General features: G+C 40.7%; 1 protein-coding gene across 9 annotated transcripts in view; it reads left to right on the forward strand.

The window, feature by feature from the left end:
* Positions 1-18,124, forward strand: part of LOC129775234 (MICAL-like protein 1) — a 62,528-nt gene extending 44,404 nt beyond the window's left edge. For 8 of the 9 annotated variants that reach the window (XM_055779675.1, XM_055779677.1, XM_055779678.1 and 5 more), the window contains 5 exons: positions 4,354-6,794; positions 17,334-17,469; positions 17,541-17,612; positions 17,675-17,860; positions 17,962-18,124. In XM_055779675.1, the coding sequence (XP_055635650.1) occupies positions 4,354-6,794; positions 17,334-17,469; positions 17,541-17,612; positions 17,675-17,860; positions 17,962-18,042 (2,916 nt within the window). In that variant the 3' untranslated portion in view covers positions 18,043-18,124. Of the gene's footprint in view, positions 1-4,353; positions 6,795-17,333; positions 17,470-17,540; positions 17,613-17,674; positions 17,861-17,921 lie in introns of all 9 variants that reach the window. The other variant, XM_055779679.1, reaches the window with a different exon arrangement.
* The last annotated feature ends 1,406 nt before the right edge of the window (positions 18,125-19,530 follow it).

The following is a 19,530-nucleotide window of genomic DNA, read 5'->3' on the forward strand; positions in this document are numbered from 1 at the left end:
CATCTAGGCGACTACTTCAGGGGGCGGCTGTGCTCATGCACTTCACGAGTTTTCAACGCAAGCTAGCGTTGATCCTTCCCTTTTTCTCTATATTCTTATTCACCATTCGTTGCTCTCCACTGCGCTCATGACGCGCACTCCGTCACAGCTACTCTCGTGGGGTATGCACCAGTTTGTCGATGGCTTCCTCCATGATGCTCGCTCCTTCGAAATGTTCGCAGTGTTCCTCCATCCAGGCCACGATAAGGCGTTGACAGGCAGGCATTTTTCTGTTCTTCGCGACAGTATCCGTTTACCTGTCGAGACGTGCACCGATTAGGAAGCGCCCTCCAACTTGACGCGCGCCCCGTCACAGCCACCCTCGCAGGATTTCGCTTCCCAACGGAGCGCCGATTAGGTAGTGCCCTCCAACATAACGCGCACTCCGTCACAGCAACTCTCGTGAGGCACACACCGATTTGGTGACGCCTTCCTAGGCGCTCGCTTCGTTGAAGTCCTCGCAGTATTCTTCTTTACAATCCACCATGAGGCATTGCCAGCAATTTGATGAGGATTGATCCTTCTTGCCAGATTCCGCTTACCCGTCGAGACGTGTACCGATTAGGAATTGCCCTCCAACTTGACGTGCAACCCGTCACAGCCACCCTCGCGGGATTTCTCACCTGTCGAGACGTGAACCGATTAGGAAGCGCCCTCCAACGTAACGCGCGCCCCGTCACAGTCACCCTCGCAGGATTTCTCTTCCCAGCGGAGCGCCGATTAGGTAGTGCCCTCCAACATAACGCGCACTCCGTCACGGCCGCTCTCGTGGGGTACTCCGGTGCTTCAGATCTCACTGTGGTTCATCTTTTATAGTCAGGCGTTATCCGCACGCTGGTCGGCCCTCCACTTCCGCTGTAGCTCGGACATGATGTGGACGATTGCACTGTTCACTGCGTTCCAGGTGCCCTCGTCACGACACATTTCCTCTACGATGTTCCCAGCATGAAGGGTAGGCAGCCCCTCGCGCCTTGTGGTGAATCTTGGACATACAAATACGAATCTTGGACATACAAATATTTCCTCCACATCTCCACACTCCGGACAAAGAGGCGATCTTGCATGTCCAAACCGGTGCAGATACTGCCTGAAGCAGCCATGCCCAGACAAAAACTGCGTTAGGTGAAAATTCACCTCTCCATGTTTCCTGTTTACCCAGCCCATTAGTGTCGGTATGAGCCTGTGTGTCCATCTGCCGTTTTGAGTCGCACTCCACTCTTGCTGCCACCTAGCCATCGACTCTGCCCTCATTAGCTTCCGGATTCCTCTGGTTCCCCTCCTCATATAGCACTCGCTGTCTTCCGCCAAGATGATGTTGATAGGGACCAACCTGGCTATGACGCAGACCGCTTCTGTTGATATGGTTCTGTACGCACTCGCGACTCGCATCGCCATGAGCCGGTACGTACTATTCAGCCTCCTCGTGTTCCGCTGAGTTTCTAACGCCGCGATCCAGGCTGGACCCCCGTATCGTATTGTCGATGAGGAGACACTAGCCAAAAGGTGCCTCTTGCTGCTGCTTGGGCCAAAGTTGTTGGGCATGATTCGTGTCAGTGCATTGATTGTCTTCGTTGCTTTTTTACAGGCGTAGTCGACGTGACTGTTGAAGTTCAGTCGATCATCGATCTGCACCCCCAGGTATTTCAAATCTCGCTTCGAAGTTATCAAGTGCTCTCCGATGGTGATTTCTGCACGTTTTTCTCTCTCTCTCTCTCTCTTTCTCTCTCTCTCTCTCTCTCTCTCTTTCTCTCTCTCTCTCTCTTTCTCTCTCTCTCTCTTTCTCTCTCTCTCTCTTTCTCTCTCTTTCTCTCTCTTTCTCTTTCTCTATCTATTTCTCTCTCTATCTCTTTTTCTATTTCTTTCTTTGTTTGATTTTAATGTGTCTACTTGTACATTTCGTCAACGTTGATTTTCCGCGCGTCCGTTTTAATTTATGTAGTAAGTTTCATGAAGACCTTGATGTCAAATGATGAATAAATAATAAAGATAAAGATAATGAATAAAGCATAATTATTGACAAATTGAGGGTACCGGTTTCACCCGCACTGGTTGATGAACTCCGTTTTTATGTCAACTTTGAAAATTGACTATTACTTTCAAAATTTCCGTTTAAAAAGCACTGATATTTCTTATATCTCGTGAAAAATAATCTAGACAATGATTCTGTGAGGAAACATAACAATATGTGCCCTCAGATCTCACAACACAATACTTTCCCTTATGGGGCCGGGCTTACCCCCAGTTTCCTAGACTGCTAGACTGCTCTTCAACTGGGTGTTTGCTATCAAGAGATGTGTGGGGGATTCTAATATAATTTGAGATATTAAAATATTCAGATTATTTTCGCTTGATTAACTTTTAGCGAACAAATGCCGCCATACTCCCGACCAGGGCTTGGCATAGTCATAGTCAACAGAGGATAGTCGGCTGACTAACCGACTGACTATATCCACAGTCAGTCAGAAATGACTTTTGACTTCTTCACTCAGTTTCTCCGCCAAAACGACTGAACAGTACGTCGTTTAGTCGCTATCTCCCTCTACCAACTGGACTATATCATTTCATTCTTCCCAGTCAACTTGTCTTCATTGCATTTTAAAGTGACGTGCAGTCAATTCATTTTCTAGTCAAGTCATTTTTTTGTTGGCGGCGACTGCCAAACCTGTTCTAGTGGTAGTAGAGTCGGTCTTCATTTTTCACCTTCGAAGATTTCGGGCCCTGCTCGCGACATTGCAAATATTCTAAAAAAATCGATTGCCGCCATACATGCGTTTTTTCAGTGCCAATCAAACAATTAATTTGAGTTCCCCTCTTTATAATTTGACGTTGGATATGTGAGTCCAGTAAGCGAATGGTATTCGATAACTGGATTGCCTTTCTTGTTCAACTACCGAGTGACTACTGTAAAACAGGTGGACGAGCTTTAGATTGGGTTGTCGGCGTGAATCCAGTTTGTAATTCGATACAAAAGCCACTTCTATGTTGAAATTACCTATTTTTTTAATGCGCTATTTTTCATACTGTGTGTTGGATAGAGTATGTTCGTCATACAATTAAGGAGTGTATCTCAAACATTCGATACGTTATTACTCACAACTTTATTCCGGTTCACACGCATCTGCAAACATTTGTTAGAATTCATTATGTCTCTTCCTCTCTATTCTTCCTTCCTATTTTTCATGGGGATGAAGTCTCCATTTAGCGAGGATAAGGAATCGAGGTGGCCCAAGCCGCCAAGTTGACGCGATTCGAGTCCACCGCCGACCTGCGATCGTAAGGGGCGGTGTCTCGCACGCAGATCTATGTTCCACTGGTTGCTCGGTTAGTTTGAAACATAGGATATCTTTTAGCAATACGTTTGCCCGGGGCGTTATGTTTCCCTGGATAATTTTTGTTTTGAAATACAATACCGCGCAACAATATTTTTAGTCTACTGCACTTTTTCAGAGTGGTTGTTTCTGTTGCAGTCGTTTTCTACATCGATTTATTCCGGGAACCATTACTAACATGCGTTTGCAAGTTTGCAAGTATCGGAACTTTTCCCTGAACCTCTACTACTTCTTCTACTACTGGTCTTATTGTTGATTACCAACCAGCTTGTAGAAGGACAATACGACGACAAATCGGCGCCTAAACATTCTGAGAAAGGTAACAGTTACCATTCGGCTGGATACCACCGATGATGATGGAAGTCCAAAAGATCGGATTGATCGTGAGTCTGCTACCCTAAGTCATCTGTACTACACAGTCTGGCGGTGACGTCTGTAGTGTCCCGGCTTCGATCTCCTTTTGTTTGGGAATAATGGTTATTTCAAGTTGCTTCGCTACAGCGATCGTATTCTACTTATTCTTATAGATCTTATTTTCTACATCGCTGTATTTGTATACATCGTTATATTTGTTGCAGATGAATCGTCGATATATTCGTTTCGGTTCGTATTGTGATCGCTTTCTTGGATTGTCGCCATCTGTTTTCACAATAGTCCCATAATCGTCTAATCACAATCCTCTCCTTGAATGCCTGATCTTGGATATTGGATTGGGTATAATCTTTATATAGAACTCAAATTCGGGAAAAAGATTTTTTTTGTATAGGGTACTTTCTGTATCATCACGAATATGCTTCCGTAAAAATCTTGTTTGAATACAATCATTACTGGCAAATGAATATCGTGTTTTTAGGAATCTGAACTCTTATAGAGAAGCTTCGTCAGTTATGCCCATTATTATGCTGTTTCCATTTTGCTTACTGTGCTAAATGACTTGACACTGTCCTTCACGTTACTCACATAGCTTTTCCTCTACTCCATCCAGATGGCAAACTCGAATGGATTTGTGGGCGTTCCGAAACGTGAGCCGTGCCGAAAGTGTGGGAACCCTGTATTTTTTGCCGAACGGATTAGCTTCGAGCAAAAGTTGTACCATCGATCCTGCCTGAAGTGTGCCCGTTGTGGCACCCAGCTGACACTGGGAAGCTTTTACGAAACGGAAACCGATGGTGAATATTGCTGCGAAACGTGTCCAGATGAAGAAATTCAGTTGACCGAACGACGCCGGTCAGGTTCGCCACCGAATGCAGCAAATGACACCCAAGCGAATGCTCGCATCAGTCGAAGTAGTAAACTGTTGGAGCGCATATCCTTCTTCGAGTCAGCACCACTCAGTGATGAAGAGAAAACTTCGAATCTGGTAAGACGAGCTAAAATGAGTAGTTTTCTGAAGGAGTCGCTGGACAAAGAAGAGTTACTGTATGACGGGGACAACTCTAAAGTTCCAGATGAGACTCGACCTGCAGATTCGTCTGATGGCAAAGACTTATGCATTCCAGAGTACGCACCGACCCTATCATCAGTTGTATCTGACAGTAATGATGTTTGTAATGTTGAACATGCACCGGCACCAGCACCGGTACAAGTAGCTTCAGAGCCACCATCGGTACCTATGTCCAGCGATTTACCACAAGTTGAACCGATTGACAGTGGAACCATTACGGAGATACCCAGCACCAAAACGGAAGAAACTGAACGAGAAACGTTGCAACAAATTGAATCCGATCTTATTGTTAACGATACGAGCAATCATTCGGATGAATTACAATGTTCGTCTTCACCAGCTACCCAAAATACTGATACTCATCCTAATGTTGAAGTCAATCCAGAAACCAGAGAATTGACCACCGAAATTGAAATTGTGCAAGAGGAACAAATTGACGCGACAAGCAAGAATGTGTGCGAAAAAGAGGAATTGATTCAAAACGTGAAATTGGATGAAGCAGAAACAACAGAACACAACGTTGAAACTCAGCAAACAGACAGAGTTGTGGATAATGCAGACTCAGAAAATGTGCCTTGTGATGAAAATCACATTGAGAGAAAAGACTCGCCAGTTGGTATAAGCGATGAAGTGCCTCAAATTGATGCTGAGACTAACAGTACCAGCTTGGAAGTGACAGATCCAATAAGCTATGGACCCAATCAATCAAAACAACTCGAAGAACCAATTCCACCAGACGATCAAGACAAACTTTCCAAACCCACAGAGGAATATCCTTCTGATTTGAATCCCTTTGGAGATGAATCGGACGTAGATCGCACTCATCCAACGTCGAAACCTGTTCCGTCAACGAGGAGGGTTAGCACAAATCCATTCGGAAGTGAGGATGAAGAAGAATCGCTACACGTTGAAACGAAACCACCGAGACCTCCACCTCCGAAAATAAAATCGAATGTGCCGGCGAATCCATTCGACGAGGAAGAAGACGAAGCGAACGAAAGTGAGATTGTACCAGTTATCACAAAACCTTCACCACGGAAAACACCGGTACCAACACCACGCAAACAACACAATCACAATGACTCGATTAGTTCCGTTGAAACATCCTTGATATCTAATCAATTTGGAGGTTCCAATATTTCGCTCGCCTCGTCAATGGAAAGTGGTCAATCGTCCATGACGCTCAATCGGCGCAAAAAATCCAAAGCTCCTGATGTTCCCTGTAACATCAAGCTATCCAGCGAAAATATATCATCAAGTCAGACAATCACCCCACGGAAAAAGCGACCTGCTCCTGCACCACCACCACCAGTGTCGTCTACGCCTAAACAAAACGACTCAAAGACCGCTTCACCCATTCCAACCCAGCGACTAATTGCTTTGGATGCAAGTTTGATTAGTAATGATGACATGATCGAACCCACGAGTAAATTACCAGCAAACGATACGGTAGTTTACAGACGCACTATCGTGCCCCTGAAGGTTGAAGATGACAGTCTAACGCTGGACACTACTCCTACTACTACTACCACAACTAGCGAACGACAGTGGGAGAAAATGAAGGACAACAAAGAAGCGCAAAATCGGAACCGACAATCGCAAACGTCACCAATAAGCTCCCAACCCGATTCGTATAACAGTTTCATGTCCAACAAATCACAGCAGGGCAAATGGAAACGACGCAAAGGGCCGGCGCCGGCTCTACCTGTTCCGCTTCCCGAGCGAAAGATGATAAAAATGTTGCCCCTCAAGGAAATTCGCCAGGAGATGGACATCATCGAAACTCAGCAGCAGGGCCTCGAAAAACAGGGTGTGATCCTGGAACAAATGATTCGCGAAAGATGCGAGGGAGCTGATTTTGAGCTGGATCTATCCGGGATCCAAACGAATCCCAAGGAAGTCGAAGACCTGATAATGCAGTTGTTCGAATTGGTGAATGAGAAGAACGAATTGTTCCGACGGCAAGCGGAGCTTATGTATCTGTGAGTATTCAAATCTTCCTTCAGTTCCCCCTCTCTATTTATTCAGATGTTGACCATTTCTGACTTTATGTTGATTCATATCCCCTTTTTTAGTTCGCGTGTATAATCAGATTGTTTCAAAAGTTCTTACCCTCAAAGGCCAATCACTTTCTAAGTGTCTGGCACCATGCTGAATAGCATATTCATCACTGCCCTAATGTTTTTCACACCTAAGAGATGGCTCATCATGTGCGGGTTGCTATAACACGCATACACTGTGTCTTGCATATGCTCACACGGAGCAATTGTGCCCATCATGCGCTATCGCTATCGTTATCTTACCCAGGCCTCTCGGTGACGTATCGTATGCATGAGACCGTCATGAAGGCTTCGCCTTGCGTTCCACTACTCGGTGAGTGTATCGCATGGACCCTATCGTTTGCCCTTCTTAGGGGGGGGTTTAGACGAGTGATATATTCGTGTGAAGAAATGTGATAAGATTTATAGAAATAGCATCAACCGTTTACACTAGCGCGAACTTATATAATGAATATATACTGGAGTCGCTTTTTACGCGGGGGATACGTGCCGCGTAAACAAAACCCGCGTAAAAGAAAACCGCGTAAATTCCAAAATCCGCGTGAAAAAAAACTACGTAAATTCCAAAATTCGCGTTAAAATAAACTGTCTAATTTTCAAAATCCGTGTAAAAATTTAACAAACATTGAATTAGTAGTTAAAATGCAACCCATACTCTAACAATTGGTCAATTTTTTTGCATGCTCCAATCATGCTATCTGTATCTTCTTTTAATTCTCAGCTACTAATCAGTGATACAATACAAACTTATTTCGTGAAATGTCACATCAATTAGCATATTGAACTTTTACGAGGTTAATGCGAGCCGCGTAAATTTCGAAATCCGCGTAAATTCCGAAATCCGCGTAAATTCCAAAAACCGCGTAAAAAAAGCCGCGAAAAGCAACTTCAGTGTATTCATATTTTCGGTGAATTTATTCACCTGAAGTAGAACTGCATCCAACTTTAGTGATTTCTCACCAGTGAGAAATTCACCAGTGTTTACATATGCCTGAATTTATTCTATACATTCTATACATTCTATACATATATATACCTCGAACAAGTGTATCATATATGTTCTAACCCGTTTACATAAATTTTCGGGTGAATAAATCTATCTATATTAGAGGCGAATGAACTGCAAAGTTTAAAGCCTCTCAAAAACAAAGAATCAATCAATCAATCCAGCTATAGCTATAGATCTCCCTAATGTGAACCCGCCATTACGCAGACTACAAGACTGTGCTCCGCCTTGCCTCCAACATCTGTGACCACATTGAATGCGCCAATCATGCTTTCGTTCGTACGGAACCACCAACGCACTGATGAGTAAAAAATTTTTCAACGCCCTGATAAGTATATTTTTTTCTAGAAATTTATTTGCAAATGGCAAAGAGAAGATGTGCCATAGTTCACAGTTCTACTTTCGAAAATCAGCCCTCGTCACCAAGTTCATCAAAGTCGACCTTAGACTTCGATGTCGCTTTATGTGGCATTTCATCGCGGTCGATGGAGTTGTGGGTATCAGCATAAGCACATATACACGGATACATACAATTAAATGTTGCATTGTTGCGTTTTACGTTCTCAAATAAAACTAACGTTCGCTGATTTCTTTTGGAAAAAGATGCAAAACGTTATCTATAGTTTCCTTCACCGTTTGAGGCCCGTATTTTGCTCAGTTCCAACATTGGTGACCCGCGACATCGCGTGATAACGAAATTTCATCAATTCTGCGTGTTCGTATGATGATTTATCGTTTTTTAACAAATCACACAGCTAACCTCAAAATGTCGATTGCAAACGATGCCGTTTAAAACATTAAGAACCACACGTTTTGGGGCAAACTTGAACGCTTCATTTGATCTGATTCCACGAATTAGATCGTTTCCTTCGATGTGGATGAGATGAAGGCGAGTCATCAGTAGGCCTTGTTAGATTCTTGGCAAACCAAGGATTTAACCTTCAAACACGGGTTATTTCGTGATCCATCCGTAACAGACGGAACACGAAACACGAGAAATCCCCCCGATGTGGTTTGCCCAGGTTCAATTTGCTAGGATTGTTAGCAACGAAACCAAATTCTACCATATAATTTGCAAAGGTGGATTCTTCCGTTATTTGCCACATTGTTGGTAACAACACCAACAGCTGAAAACAAATACAACGCTGTAAAGGAACGGCTTATTTCCCGATTTACTTTAACACCACAACAACGTCTTGAAAAAATGCTTGACACGAACAAACTCGGAGATTTGTGGCCAACGCATTTACTTGTTTGCTGCAAATCTCCCAGTTCGTGAAAGTGTGTGAATTGGCAACTGACCTCGGTGTGGATCATAATTTGCTCAAAATGCTATTTGCTCAGCGCCTTCCTGACAAACTGCGCCCGATTCTAAGCTGTTATGACGGAACCATAGATAAGCTCGCCGAAATGGCCGATAAAATGGTTGACACCGTAAACATAACTAATTCAGCTGCTGTTGCTAAACCACTAAAGACTCCTCATACCGATCTCAGAGAACAAATTGAAGTTTTGGCCGCCGAAATCGGCCGTTTGAAAGCATCTGGAAGACGAGACCGTTCAGGCCCCGCTACTCACCCACTGCTGAGTCGAAAAAAAATGTGTTAGTATCATGCAAAACACGGACGAAACGCCAACCGGTTTAACAACCCATGTAGTTTCGAAACTAAAAACTAGATTCTTCCTCAATGACAACGGCAAAGGTGGGGAACGGATCAAAAATCCGCCGACTTATTATATATGATCGTACAAATAACACAAGATATTTAACTGACACCGGCTCAGACGTTTCCTTACTGCCAACCAGCAAGCGAGATCGCGATGGAATAAGGTTATCGCAGCAGCTTCATGCAGCAAATGGGACGCACATCAAAACATTTGGAACCAAATTCCTCGCAATTAATCTTGGCCTCAGACGAAGTTATACCTGGGAATTTTGAGTGGCGGATGTTACGACAGCGGTTATCGGTGCTGGTTTGTTAGCTCATTTTGGCATTGTAGTGAATCTTCGAAAACATCGTTTTGCTGATGAAAACCGGAATTGTTCCATCGGTGGAGTAACAACAACTTACGTATACAATATTAGGCACGTCGCATGTACTTCCATCGACTGTAAATGAGCTGCGACGATTTTCAGCCACACTAAATTGCTACAAGCGATTTATTCGACACGCTACCGATCCACAAGCTGAAATTCGATTTTTGATTCCTGACAACCGCAAGAATCTTACCGCTCACATTACGGTCTGCTGCATCGGTAAATGGTACTATTAATAACACAACAATGGAAGCCTCATACCACCAGTCCCGCTGTGTCCAAACTGTTAACATTCGAACAATATTCTCACGCCGAAAAAAGGCGACATGTGTATCGATAGAATAGGAATACTCTTACGCCCAAATGACTACTGTGTAATAGATAAAATGTGTATCGATAAGACAGGAATACTCTTACGTCATAAATGGCTACTGTGTAATGTACCACAACATTATCGATAGATGAAAATGTACATGAATAAATTCGGCTCTGTTACAGCTGAATTGCTAAATAAGCCTAACAAAACAACAGATGGGATAAAAAAAATCGCAAGAACGATGGACGCAAGCTAATCTGGTCCGAAAAAGCAATTTCCCGTTTCGACAAATGCAAGAAGTCTCTGGCTGAAGCAATGCTTCACTATCCTGATTCGAACAAACCACTAGGACTAATGATAGACGCTTTGAACATCGCGGCAGGAGCTGTTCTGCAACAACTGAATGGCAAAATTTTGGAATCGCTTGGTTTCTATTCAGAAAAGTTTTCCAAGGTACAGAAAAAGTACTCTACATTCGGACGAGAGCTGTCTACAAACGATTCATTCAAACTCAGTGAATCTTCGTAGGCGCATTTCCGATAATCGAAAGAAAGACATTAGGAAGACACTTGGGAGGAACATTTGCAACCCTCGTTCGACAAATGTAAAAAAATGTCCTGCGGATGCAAACCATTGGCACTTACTGTAGACGCTTCCAACTTTCTTTCCTCCGATACGTTGCAGAGTTTGCTATCGATATCCAACACATAAGCGACCAAGACAACATCGTAGCAGATACATTGTAGCTGAAAAACTTGCTTTCATCAGGAAAAGGCTCGATCAAAATGTAACTCTGCAGGTTTTCGAATATTTTGAAGCCTATATACTGTGCTGTCTCGATCGATAATCGCATTCGCCCTATTCGTTTTTATTCGATCAGAAGGTCATCGAACCACTGTAATGGCACAGTTCCATGGATTGGCACATCCAGGAGATCGGATCGTCTGGCCCTCCATTAACAAGAATATCAAACAGTTCGTGAAGATGTGCCAAGAATGTCAACTCACACACATTAGCATCACTCGAACTTCAATATTAACGATTGCCCCTGGTTTGAGTAACTCATGATAGACCAAACCCTCCTGATCTCACCAAATACAGAGTATTGTCTTCCGTCCATTGTGATTTGACCATGCAACTGATATTGATGGTTCTACTAGCTTAACTCAAGATCTGACGCTAAGGATTCTTAAAAGAGATCCACTTTTTATCGCCAGTTCCAATCCGAATAAAAATACTTCTTTTTGTAGTTTGCGAGCAGCATTTCACATATGATTTTTCGATGTTCCTACTGTCCGGTTTTCCGGTTCTGGGTTTTTTCTCATGGCATGCATGGAGTTGGCTTTTTATAGCAGGACGTATTTCTTTAAGGGTGCCAAATCAGAAAACATGTCACGTTTTTATGAAATAAAGTTAACGTTAATAGCTATTTCTGGTGCGCACGGATATTCACGATTTGCATACTAATCTGATAGAAAATTCTCTAGGATCTGTTTGATATGCTATACATTGCATTGGAGGCACTTCCCTTTTTCCATACATTTATTCTGTCCATTTGTGTGCTTACCTCAATAACGGGCAATAGAAACGGCTGCATGCGAGAATAGAAACAACGAAGGGGGATAACAGAAAGAGAATACTTGCAACTTAAACTCCATTCTCGCACAATAAGTACGCTTCCGCTAGCGTATAAATATTACATCTCCTCTAGGGAAAATTATCAGTCTCTTTCTATACACAAAACAGCAAACATCCCTCATTCTACTCGTTTTGTGTCATCTTCGTTTCCTCTCGAGCTGTGGACGCGAGTGAATATTTCTCTATTTCTCTCGCTGTGCCATGGAACATCGAAAAATCACATGATTTCGCGCCAACTCGACCAGATGTTGGCATGACCCTCTCAGAACTCAATGAATCTTTCTGGGCGTGAAGACCTTACCTAATTAAGCAACTTGGCATACTTAGTGTTGGTGTTGTGCCAACGGAATAAATTTCGCTTTGGTAAATAGTCTCTAAAGGGATTGTGCTCATTTGGAAATTAAACTACTAAAAAATGAGCACTACTAGTTTTAAGGTTTTATTTGCTTTGTAAATTTCACTTGGGATATGTATCACTCATGGAATCTAAAACATGAATGAGGAAAAATACTGCATCGCAAACTATGCGCTCGTATTTCAATTGCGCAATATTTGCGCCTACCAATCAGCATCACTTCTGTAGTTGTGTTGGTTGTCTCTCGCTAGTTTCGTTGTTCTCATTCTGCCCACGCGAGGTTGCTGGATGTTACATGTTATGGCGGGTTTACATTAGGGAGATCTATAGCTATAGATGGATTTATTCACGTGAAAATAGGTGTAAACGGGTGAGAATAAATATGATACACTTATTCGAGGTATATATAACTTGAATAAGTTCAGCATATGTAAACGCTTGTGAATTTCTCACTGGTGAGAAATCACTAAAGTTAGATGCAGTTCTACTTCAGGTGAATAAATTCACCGAAGATATGAATATATTCATTATAGAAGTTCACGCTAGTGTAAACGGTTGATGCGATTTCTATAAATCTCATCATATTTCTTCACATGAATATATCCCTAGTCTAAACCCACCCTTAGAACATGTTCTTCAAATTATTGGAATATTTTACTCTCACATTTGCTAATTTATTACTATTGAGAAATCACACTTAGTTTTCTGAAAATTTATCTAGACTAACATATGGAAAAGGCTAAATATTTTTGATCATTTTTAAAATTTTTTTTTACTCGAAAATGGTAAATGGTACAAAAAAAAAGTCCTACAAAAAAGTGAGCATATTTAAGGCAGAAATGTTCTCCTAACAGAAACTTTTTCAAGATTTTTTCTTGAAAATTTTCTATTTTTTTTTGTTCAGCTATACAAAAAAACAATAACAGGTAGAAATGGATTGATGGTGACACTTGGATGCTAAAGTACAGTTTCAGCTTGTTTTTATAGTCAAAAACAATATGTTTCAATTCAGAGAGCAACGACAGCTCTTAAACAATAGCCATCTGCCAAAAATTTTTTGATCGGTCGGTCAGGTATCGAATAGTTGTAGTAGATTTAGGTATCTATTAAGAGTCACTGTAAGTCACTGTAGATATGATAATAATAAATGGATTGTATAGATACCTAAAGGATGAATAAAATTGCTCTGCAGTTGTTTGAAAATTACCAGTCGTGACCGGCAGCAAATGTAAAGTGGCAGAACAGAAATAGCATTATTTCATTTCTGCGTAATCAACAGAATTCAACAAAGAAAAGTGTGACATTATTTAGCAACATAAGTCAAGCCGTGATCTCCAGGATTTGCAAGGATTGCAAATGCATTGCTGGTATTAACCCTCTCCCGCATTATTTAATACGTGACACATCAGGTGATTTCACTACTCTGCTGAGCGTTCTGGCGCCCTATGTGATTCAAGTACATCGAGTGAGACTCGATGTTGTACAGGAAAGGGTTAGCAACCCCAAGTGTAACCGTAATAAATTACGTCGGTTAACATCAACAGTAATTGAGAAAACGCGTTTACCGGGATATACCCATCCGTTGGATACTACAATGTGAATTTGTGAAACTCGTTTGGCAGTGATTTGACACAATAGGTGTGTTCCAAAGAAAAAACGACGTATAGATGAGTATAAAACTAACCAAAATATTGAAGATTCACAAGCTCCATCAAATGGCGATGTATGGAAAAATTGTAGGGCACATATTTATCTACAATTTATCTACCATTTCATAAAAATATGAGATGACCATTTTGAAAAAATCGACTTTTAGTTTTTGAAATCGATTTTTTTTGTAGGACTTACCATTTTCGAGTAAAAAAATTATTAAAAAATGACCAAAAATATTTAGCCCTTTCCATATGATAAATTTTCGGAAACATAAGTATGCCAAGTTGCTTAATTAGGTAAGGTATGCACGCCCAGAAAGTTTCATTAAGTTCTGAGTGGGTCATGCCAATCCTATAGACGAGTTGGCGCGAAATCCGTCACATGTGAAATCAGCAGGAACGTCGAAAAATCACTTGTGAAATGCTACTCGCAAACTATAAAAAGAAGTATTTCTATACGGATTGGAACTGGCGATAAAAAGTGGATCTCTTTTAAGAATCTAATCAACACATCGAGTCGAGCCATGGCAAAGTAGGCGTAATCATAATGTTTTTCGCCACAGGGAAAAATCCATGTAGGGAAAAATCAAGCTGACATATCATTGCTGGCTCACAAGGAGAATGATTCTTCTGTTGGAGTGCTATGAGAGATTTGAGAGAGTGCAATTTGATTATGTTCATATTAAGTCGCTTCAAGCCACCAGTGTTTGGCTTTATGTCTGTTGCTTGTTTTCGTTGTGCGAAACTTTTATTTTGTTCATAACCTGTACGTATGAATAGCGCATCTTCGCTACTTTTAGTTGCCGTTTGCTCTCGTGCGCATCGACCTCGTCCTTATTCCGAGGCAAAAATCTCCTAGCTTTGTTGCCGGTTTTGACCGAGAATTCGAGAAACGTTAGATAGAAATGTGGAATTTGGGTGGTGATGCTACAAACATTTAATCGTGTGACTTGTGACCTAGTGTGTATCATCTGGGGAAGAATAGCTGCGGTCTTAACAGCTTTTACACCAAAGAAAAAATGACGCTCATGCTCTTTATTCTCGTGCTTGACATATTATTATCGTAAACGAAAGAGCAAAGCATATTTTGTTACTTCTATAAAACGTTCGGATCTTTTAAGGGTCATCAAAACATTATAACAAAAAAGTTATTTGTAAAATTTTGGTGCATATTAAAGTAATATCTGAAATAATAGGAAGCAAATTGATTTTTATACTTTTGCCGGGAGAGAGCTTGCATGAATTTGGGACTGATTGGTGTCTTTTTGCTTCCTCGTCGACAATAATTTCGTAGTCCTACATCAACAATGTGGTCTTGGACACCATCCTTCTATTTATTTTCAATCGAATTATAGTTTTTGAAATGCATTTTTTATGTAATACATGAAATATATACAACTTTTTATGAAATTGATATAATTTCATAGAAGTTCAATCATAGAATACATTCCTGTAGGAGTTACCTTTTTAAGTTACTTATAAAAAGGCATGGAAAAGCTTCACTTTTGGAAAGTTTAAAAGGAAATTCGGAAATCGTCCCCTAATCACCCCTAATCAATCTAGTCAAGTTTACTGCTGCAGTTTACTGCTGAAAGTCTCTCAAATAAAGATAGGTATATAGGGTAGATAGGGGCAATATGGTCCCCCTCAGAATGAAGCGTCCTAAAACACGTAGAAACGTTTATAAATTATGCTACATGTTAAAATCTCGCGATTTGAAACCTTATTGATCGATGTAAATTGTATGAATATACTTTAAAAAAGATTTATATAAAAAATTTACATTTTTAAAAATGTGTTCCATTTCCGTCGATCGGAAGTACTACGGGGCAAAATAGTCCACCATGCGGGGCAATATAACCATGTTAGTTGATTCAATCTTTTAGGCATGTTTTCGCTAGGAAATAACGTAACAAGTTCATAAAAGGAAAGTTTATTCTGTTTTGCAACTATCACGTATATTTCATTGGTTTTCAATCAGTTAGCATGTACAGAATATAACAATGTGATCAAAGTGATTGGACGGCAATTTTTCGTTACTCAAAGCAGGAACAAAGAATATCTGTGCCGTTATGTACCCAATATTGCCATCGATAGCATTGGAACCATCCATCGCCGCCCGTAGAGGAATTGAATTGTGCCGACAGTAGCAACCTAGGAAGTCCAGTGGAAGATTTTATAATCGTTATTCCGTGTTCAGCACTCAGCGCTTAGCTGAAGTTATAGCGCTTTTCTGCCTTTTTCCCCGCATTGTTAGAATTTTGGAATTTCTGGTCTGTAACTGTTGGATGAAGACAATAATTTTTAGTTTACTTGCTTCTTCTATTGATAAGAGATAGTTATTGGAATCACTGAATTCTCATCGACGTTGAATTGCCTTAATGGTGGAATGTTGTATTTCTGTTGTACGTCCTCCAGTAAATCGTAGAATTTCCCGACTGCAATGCGATTGAATTCTTGTGCCCTGGCGGCGGAGGTTGCTTCTGATATCCGAAAAGAGAGTTGTGGGTGGTGCTTTCGAAAGCCAGCCAACCAATCTATTCCGGCTAATTGCTTTTGGCTATTGGAAGGGTGAGGAATACCATTTCTTTCGGCCAAATCATACGCCAGCTTCCGGTTTTCTCTTGTCGCAACACCGTAGAATCCTTGTCCATAGCGAGAATATTGCTCCGTCGTAAAAACATTACGGAATGATCCGAGCAGTTGAAGCTGCAAAGGATCTACACAATGTAAATAACGTTCCGCGGGACACAATGCACGATGAATGCATGTCGCACTGACGTAACACTCTTCACCGCGTTTGCCGCGTTCAAGCCGTTCTGTGACCACTTTCTATAATCGGATGTTATGGTACAATTCCGCACCATGATTCCACATTTAGCTATTTTCAACTATGTTTACAAATGTTGACAGCTGTATTTACAGGTTATGTTGAAAAAATAGATGGTCATACTGCCCCAAGCAGGTACGGCCATTCCGCCCCGTACATTTACGCTCAATAGAAATGAACTGATATTTTACATGAAACGGCAAAGCAGTACAATAAATCAGTGGAAATGCTCAGAAATAATACCAGTACGAATTGATATAAAGAACAGAGTCATGAATTTCAGTATGAAGCGTACACAGCTTATTTTGTTGACTGCTTTTCATATATGGCTTTCGTCATAATCAGTCAGTGTGAGATTCGTTCCAATATCCTTATAAAACAATTGAATTCGAATACGGTTTTCACGGAGAAACTTAATAAGAATATTTCTAACACAATTGTTTAAAAATTAGTGCTTGTGGTACAATAACAAGCTCAAACGAAGGGTGGTCCATTTCGCCCCGCCTGGTCATATTGCCCCTATCTACCCTATATATTTGGTAATTGCAACATTATATCCATTATACAACATTATGTCGGTGAATTTGAAATATGCATGAATTTTTGTTTTTTCGTTTGCAACACAGACGTAGGCAGCATCGGTTGGAGCAAGAGCAGGCAGATCTAGAATATGAAATTCGTCTTTTGATGGCACAGCCTGAACGCAACAAAACTGATTCCGACAAAGAGAAGGAAGAGGCGTTAATTGCAAGGCTAGTAGAGGTTAGTTGATGAGCACATTCATATCACAGTACTATGTTGAGTAGGCCCCTCAAATAATTGACACATTTCAGATAGTGCAAATGCGTAATGAGGTCATAGATTGTTTGGAAATGGATCGCCTCCGGGAGGCCGAGGAAGATATGGTAGGCTCATTGATTTTCGAGTTGTCTATTGTTTCACCATCGAATCCATCTTTCAATAACAGAGTATCAAGCAGAGCATTGAGGAGCGAGCGGCCAACCAACAGAAGCAAGGGAAAAAGTATTCCGACACCGAGAAATCCGAGAAAGTGAATGGAGGAGACTCATCGGTGAAGTTATCGAAGAAGGAAAAGAAAAAACTCAAGGAAACCAAGAAGTTGGTTAAATCGAAGAAAATTGATTTGGAAAAGGTAAATCAGGATGACGGTCCCGCCAACAATTGTCGTTTATTTTAACACTGAATCTCAATAGTCTGTCTGATCGGTTCACTATGATACCATAATACTTTCAGGATGCTGACGAAACCGAGAGCAGCACTAAAGAGAAGAAAAAGAAAAAGAAATTCTTTGCTGATTTTCTACACCATAAGTGAGCTTATTGTCCTAAACATATATATCCGAAAATATTTTTGTAATCGATTATTACTTGCAAAAATACTAGAGTGTAAAAGAAAAGTTTAAATTTCCACAAAAGTAGAAAACGTTTTTTAATCTGCTGCACATAACTGTGTCAATTGTCCGACCACGAAGGCCCCACAGCAGGAGCCTAGCTTCTAAATCACACAAAAGTAGATACATTCCAGTTAGTGTTGAGTTTAATCTTGGTTTAGATAAACGAAAAGAAGTATTTAATTAGTTGTATTACTTTATATTTTTCTGTAGTTCGTATTTTCGGTTCATTATCGTTTAAGTATTTTTTTCTGTGTGTCGCGTGGTCATCTCATTTTTGTCATTTCAAAAAGCATTTAATTAGATTAAAGCAGAGCCTTACTTGTAAAAACGACTTTCCTTCAACCGATCGAAGTTTATCAACTCATTATATTACGATGCGATACTACAGATATTTTCCTGTGAAACACATGAATGTGAAAGAGCAATAACAAATAAAATATACAGAATGTTATGCAAAGCAAAGGTTTTTCTATCACTATCGATTTTTTAGTTTTATTTTATATTTTCAGAACTTGTTTTTTCAAAGTGAGTGATTGTCGGAAAGAAAAAGAAAATTATACCTCTCGCGAGCGATAAACATATACCATTTGTATGTTACATTACCTGTCCGTCTCATCCCCGCTATATGTTCGTTTTACCTGCACCACAAAAACGGTCAACTTTCCTGCATGTTTTTAGTCCTGTAAAAACATTGGAAAACATTTTCTTTATAACATCTCGTGTTCACCACTGATCAGTGATCCACATTCAGCTGTTTGAACGGCCTTCCGCCATTCTAAATGTTGACCGTTACCATAAACCTTTGTACTGAAAGTGGACATCGTATTGAAGACCATCAGCAGTCCGATTTCAAAGCATGCCGTGAGTATAACTTTGCACGGTGCGATTTTGAAGCCATAGAGGCAAATGAACTGAAAAGTTTAAAGCCTCTATAAATCATCATGTTTGTTCGTTCGTTTGAAGCTATTAACTCGAGACTAGCGGCATTGGATTGAGAACAATCAGCTTACCTTCCTACCGTGTCTACGTTACCATATCCGTCTTCTATAACTTTTGTATGTTTTACTTTCTAATAAACGTTTTACTTTCTAATTTCGAATGTTTACAAGAGTAGGTTCCGCAAGATTTGTTATTTGCTCTAAATTCTCGTTTACCGAGATTCTACCAACCTTGATATTCCGCTGCATTAGACTCTACCAGCCATCGTTGACCTCTCCTAGAATATGTGAACAGTCGTATAAACTAATGATTTGCCGAAGACATCAGGGCGGATAAAATAAATTCCAAGGAAATTCCTTGAATACAATGCGCGCAAAATTATTCATTCCGAATGGTAACCGAGAGCAAGTTCTGTTTTTTTTTAAATTTATTAATTCAACTTTTGAAAAAATCATGCATAACAATGCTTA

The sequence above is a fragment of the Toxorhynchites rutilus genome, chromosome 3 (assembly GCF_029784135.1).
Source record: "Toxorhynchites rutilus septentrionalis strain SRP chromosome 3, ASM2978413v1, whole genome shotgun sequence".
Taxonomy (NCBI): Eukaryota; Metazoa; Arthropoda; class Insecta; order Diptera; family Culicidae; genus Toxorhynchites; species Toxorhynchites rutilus.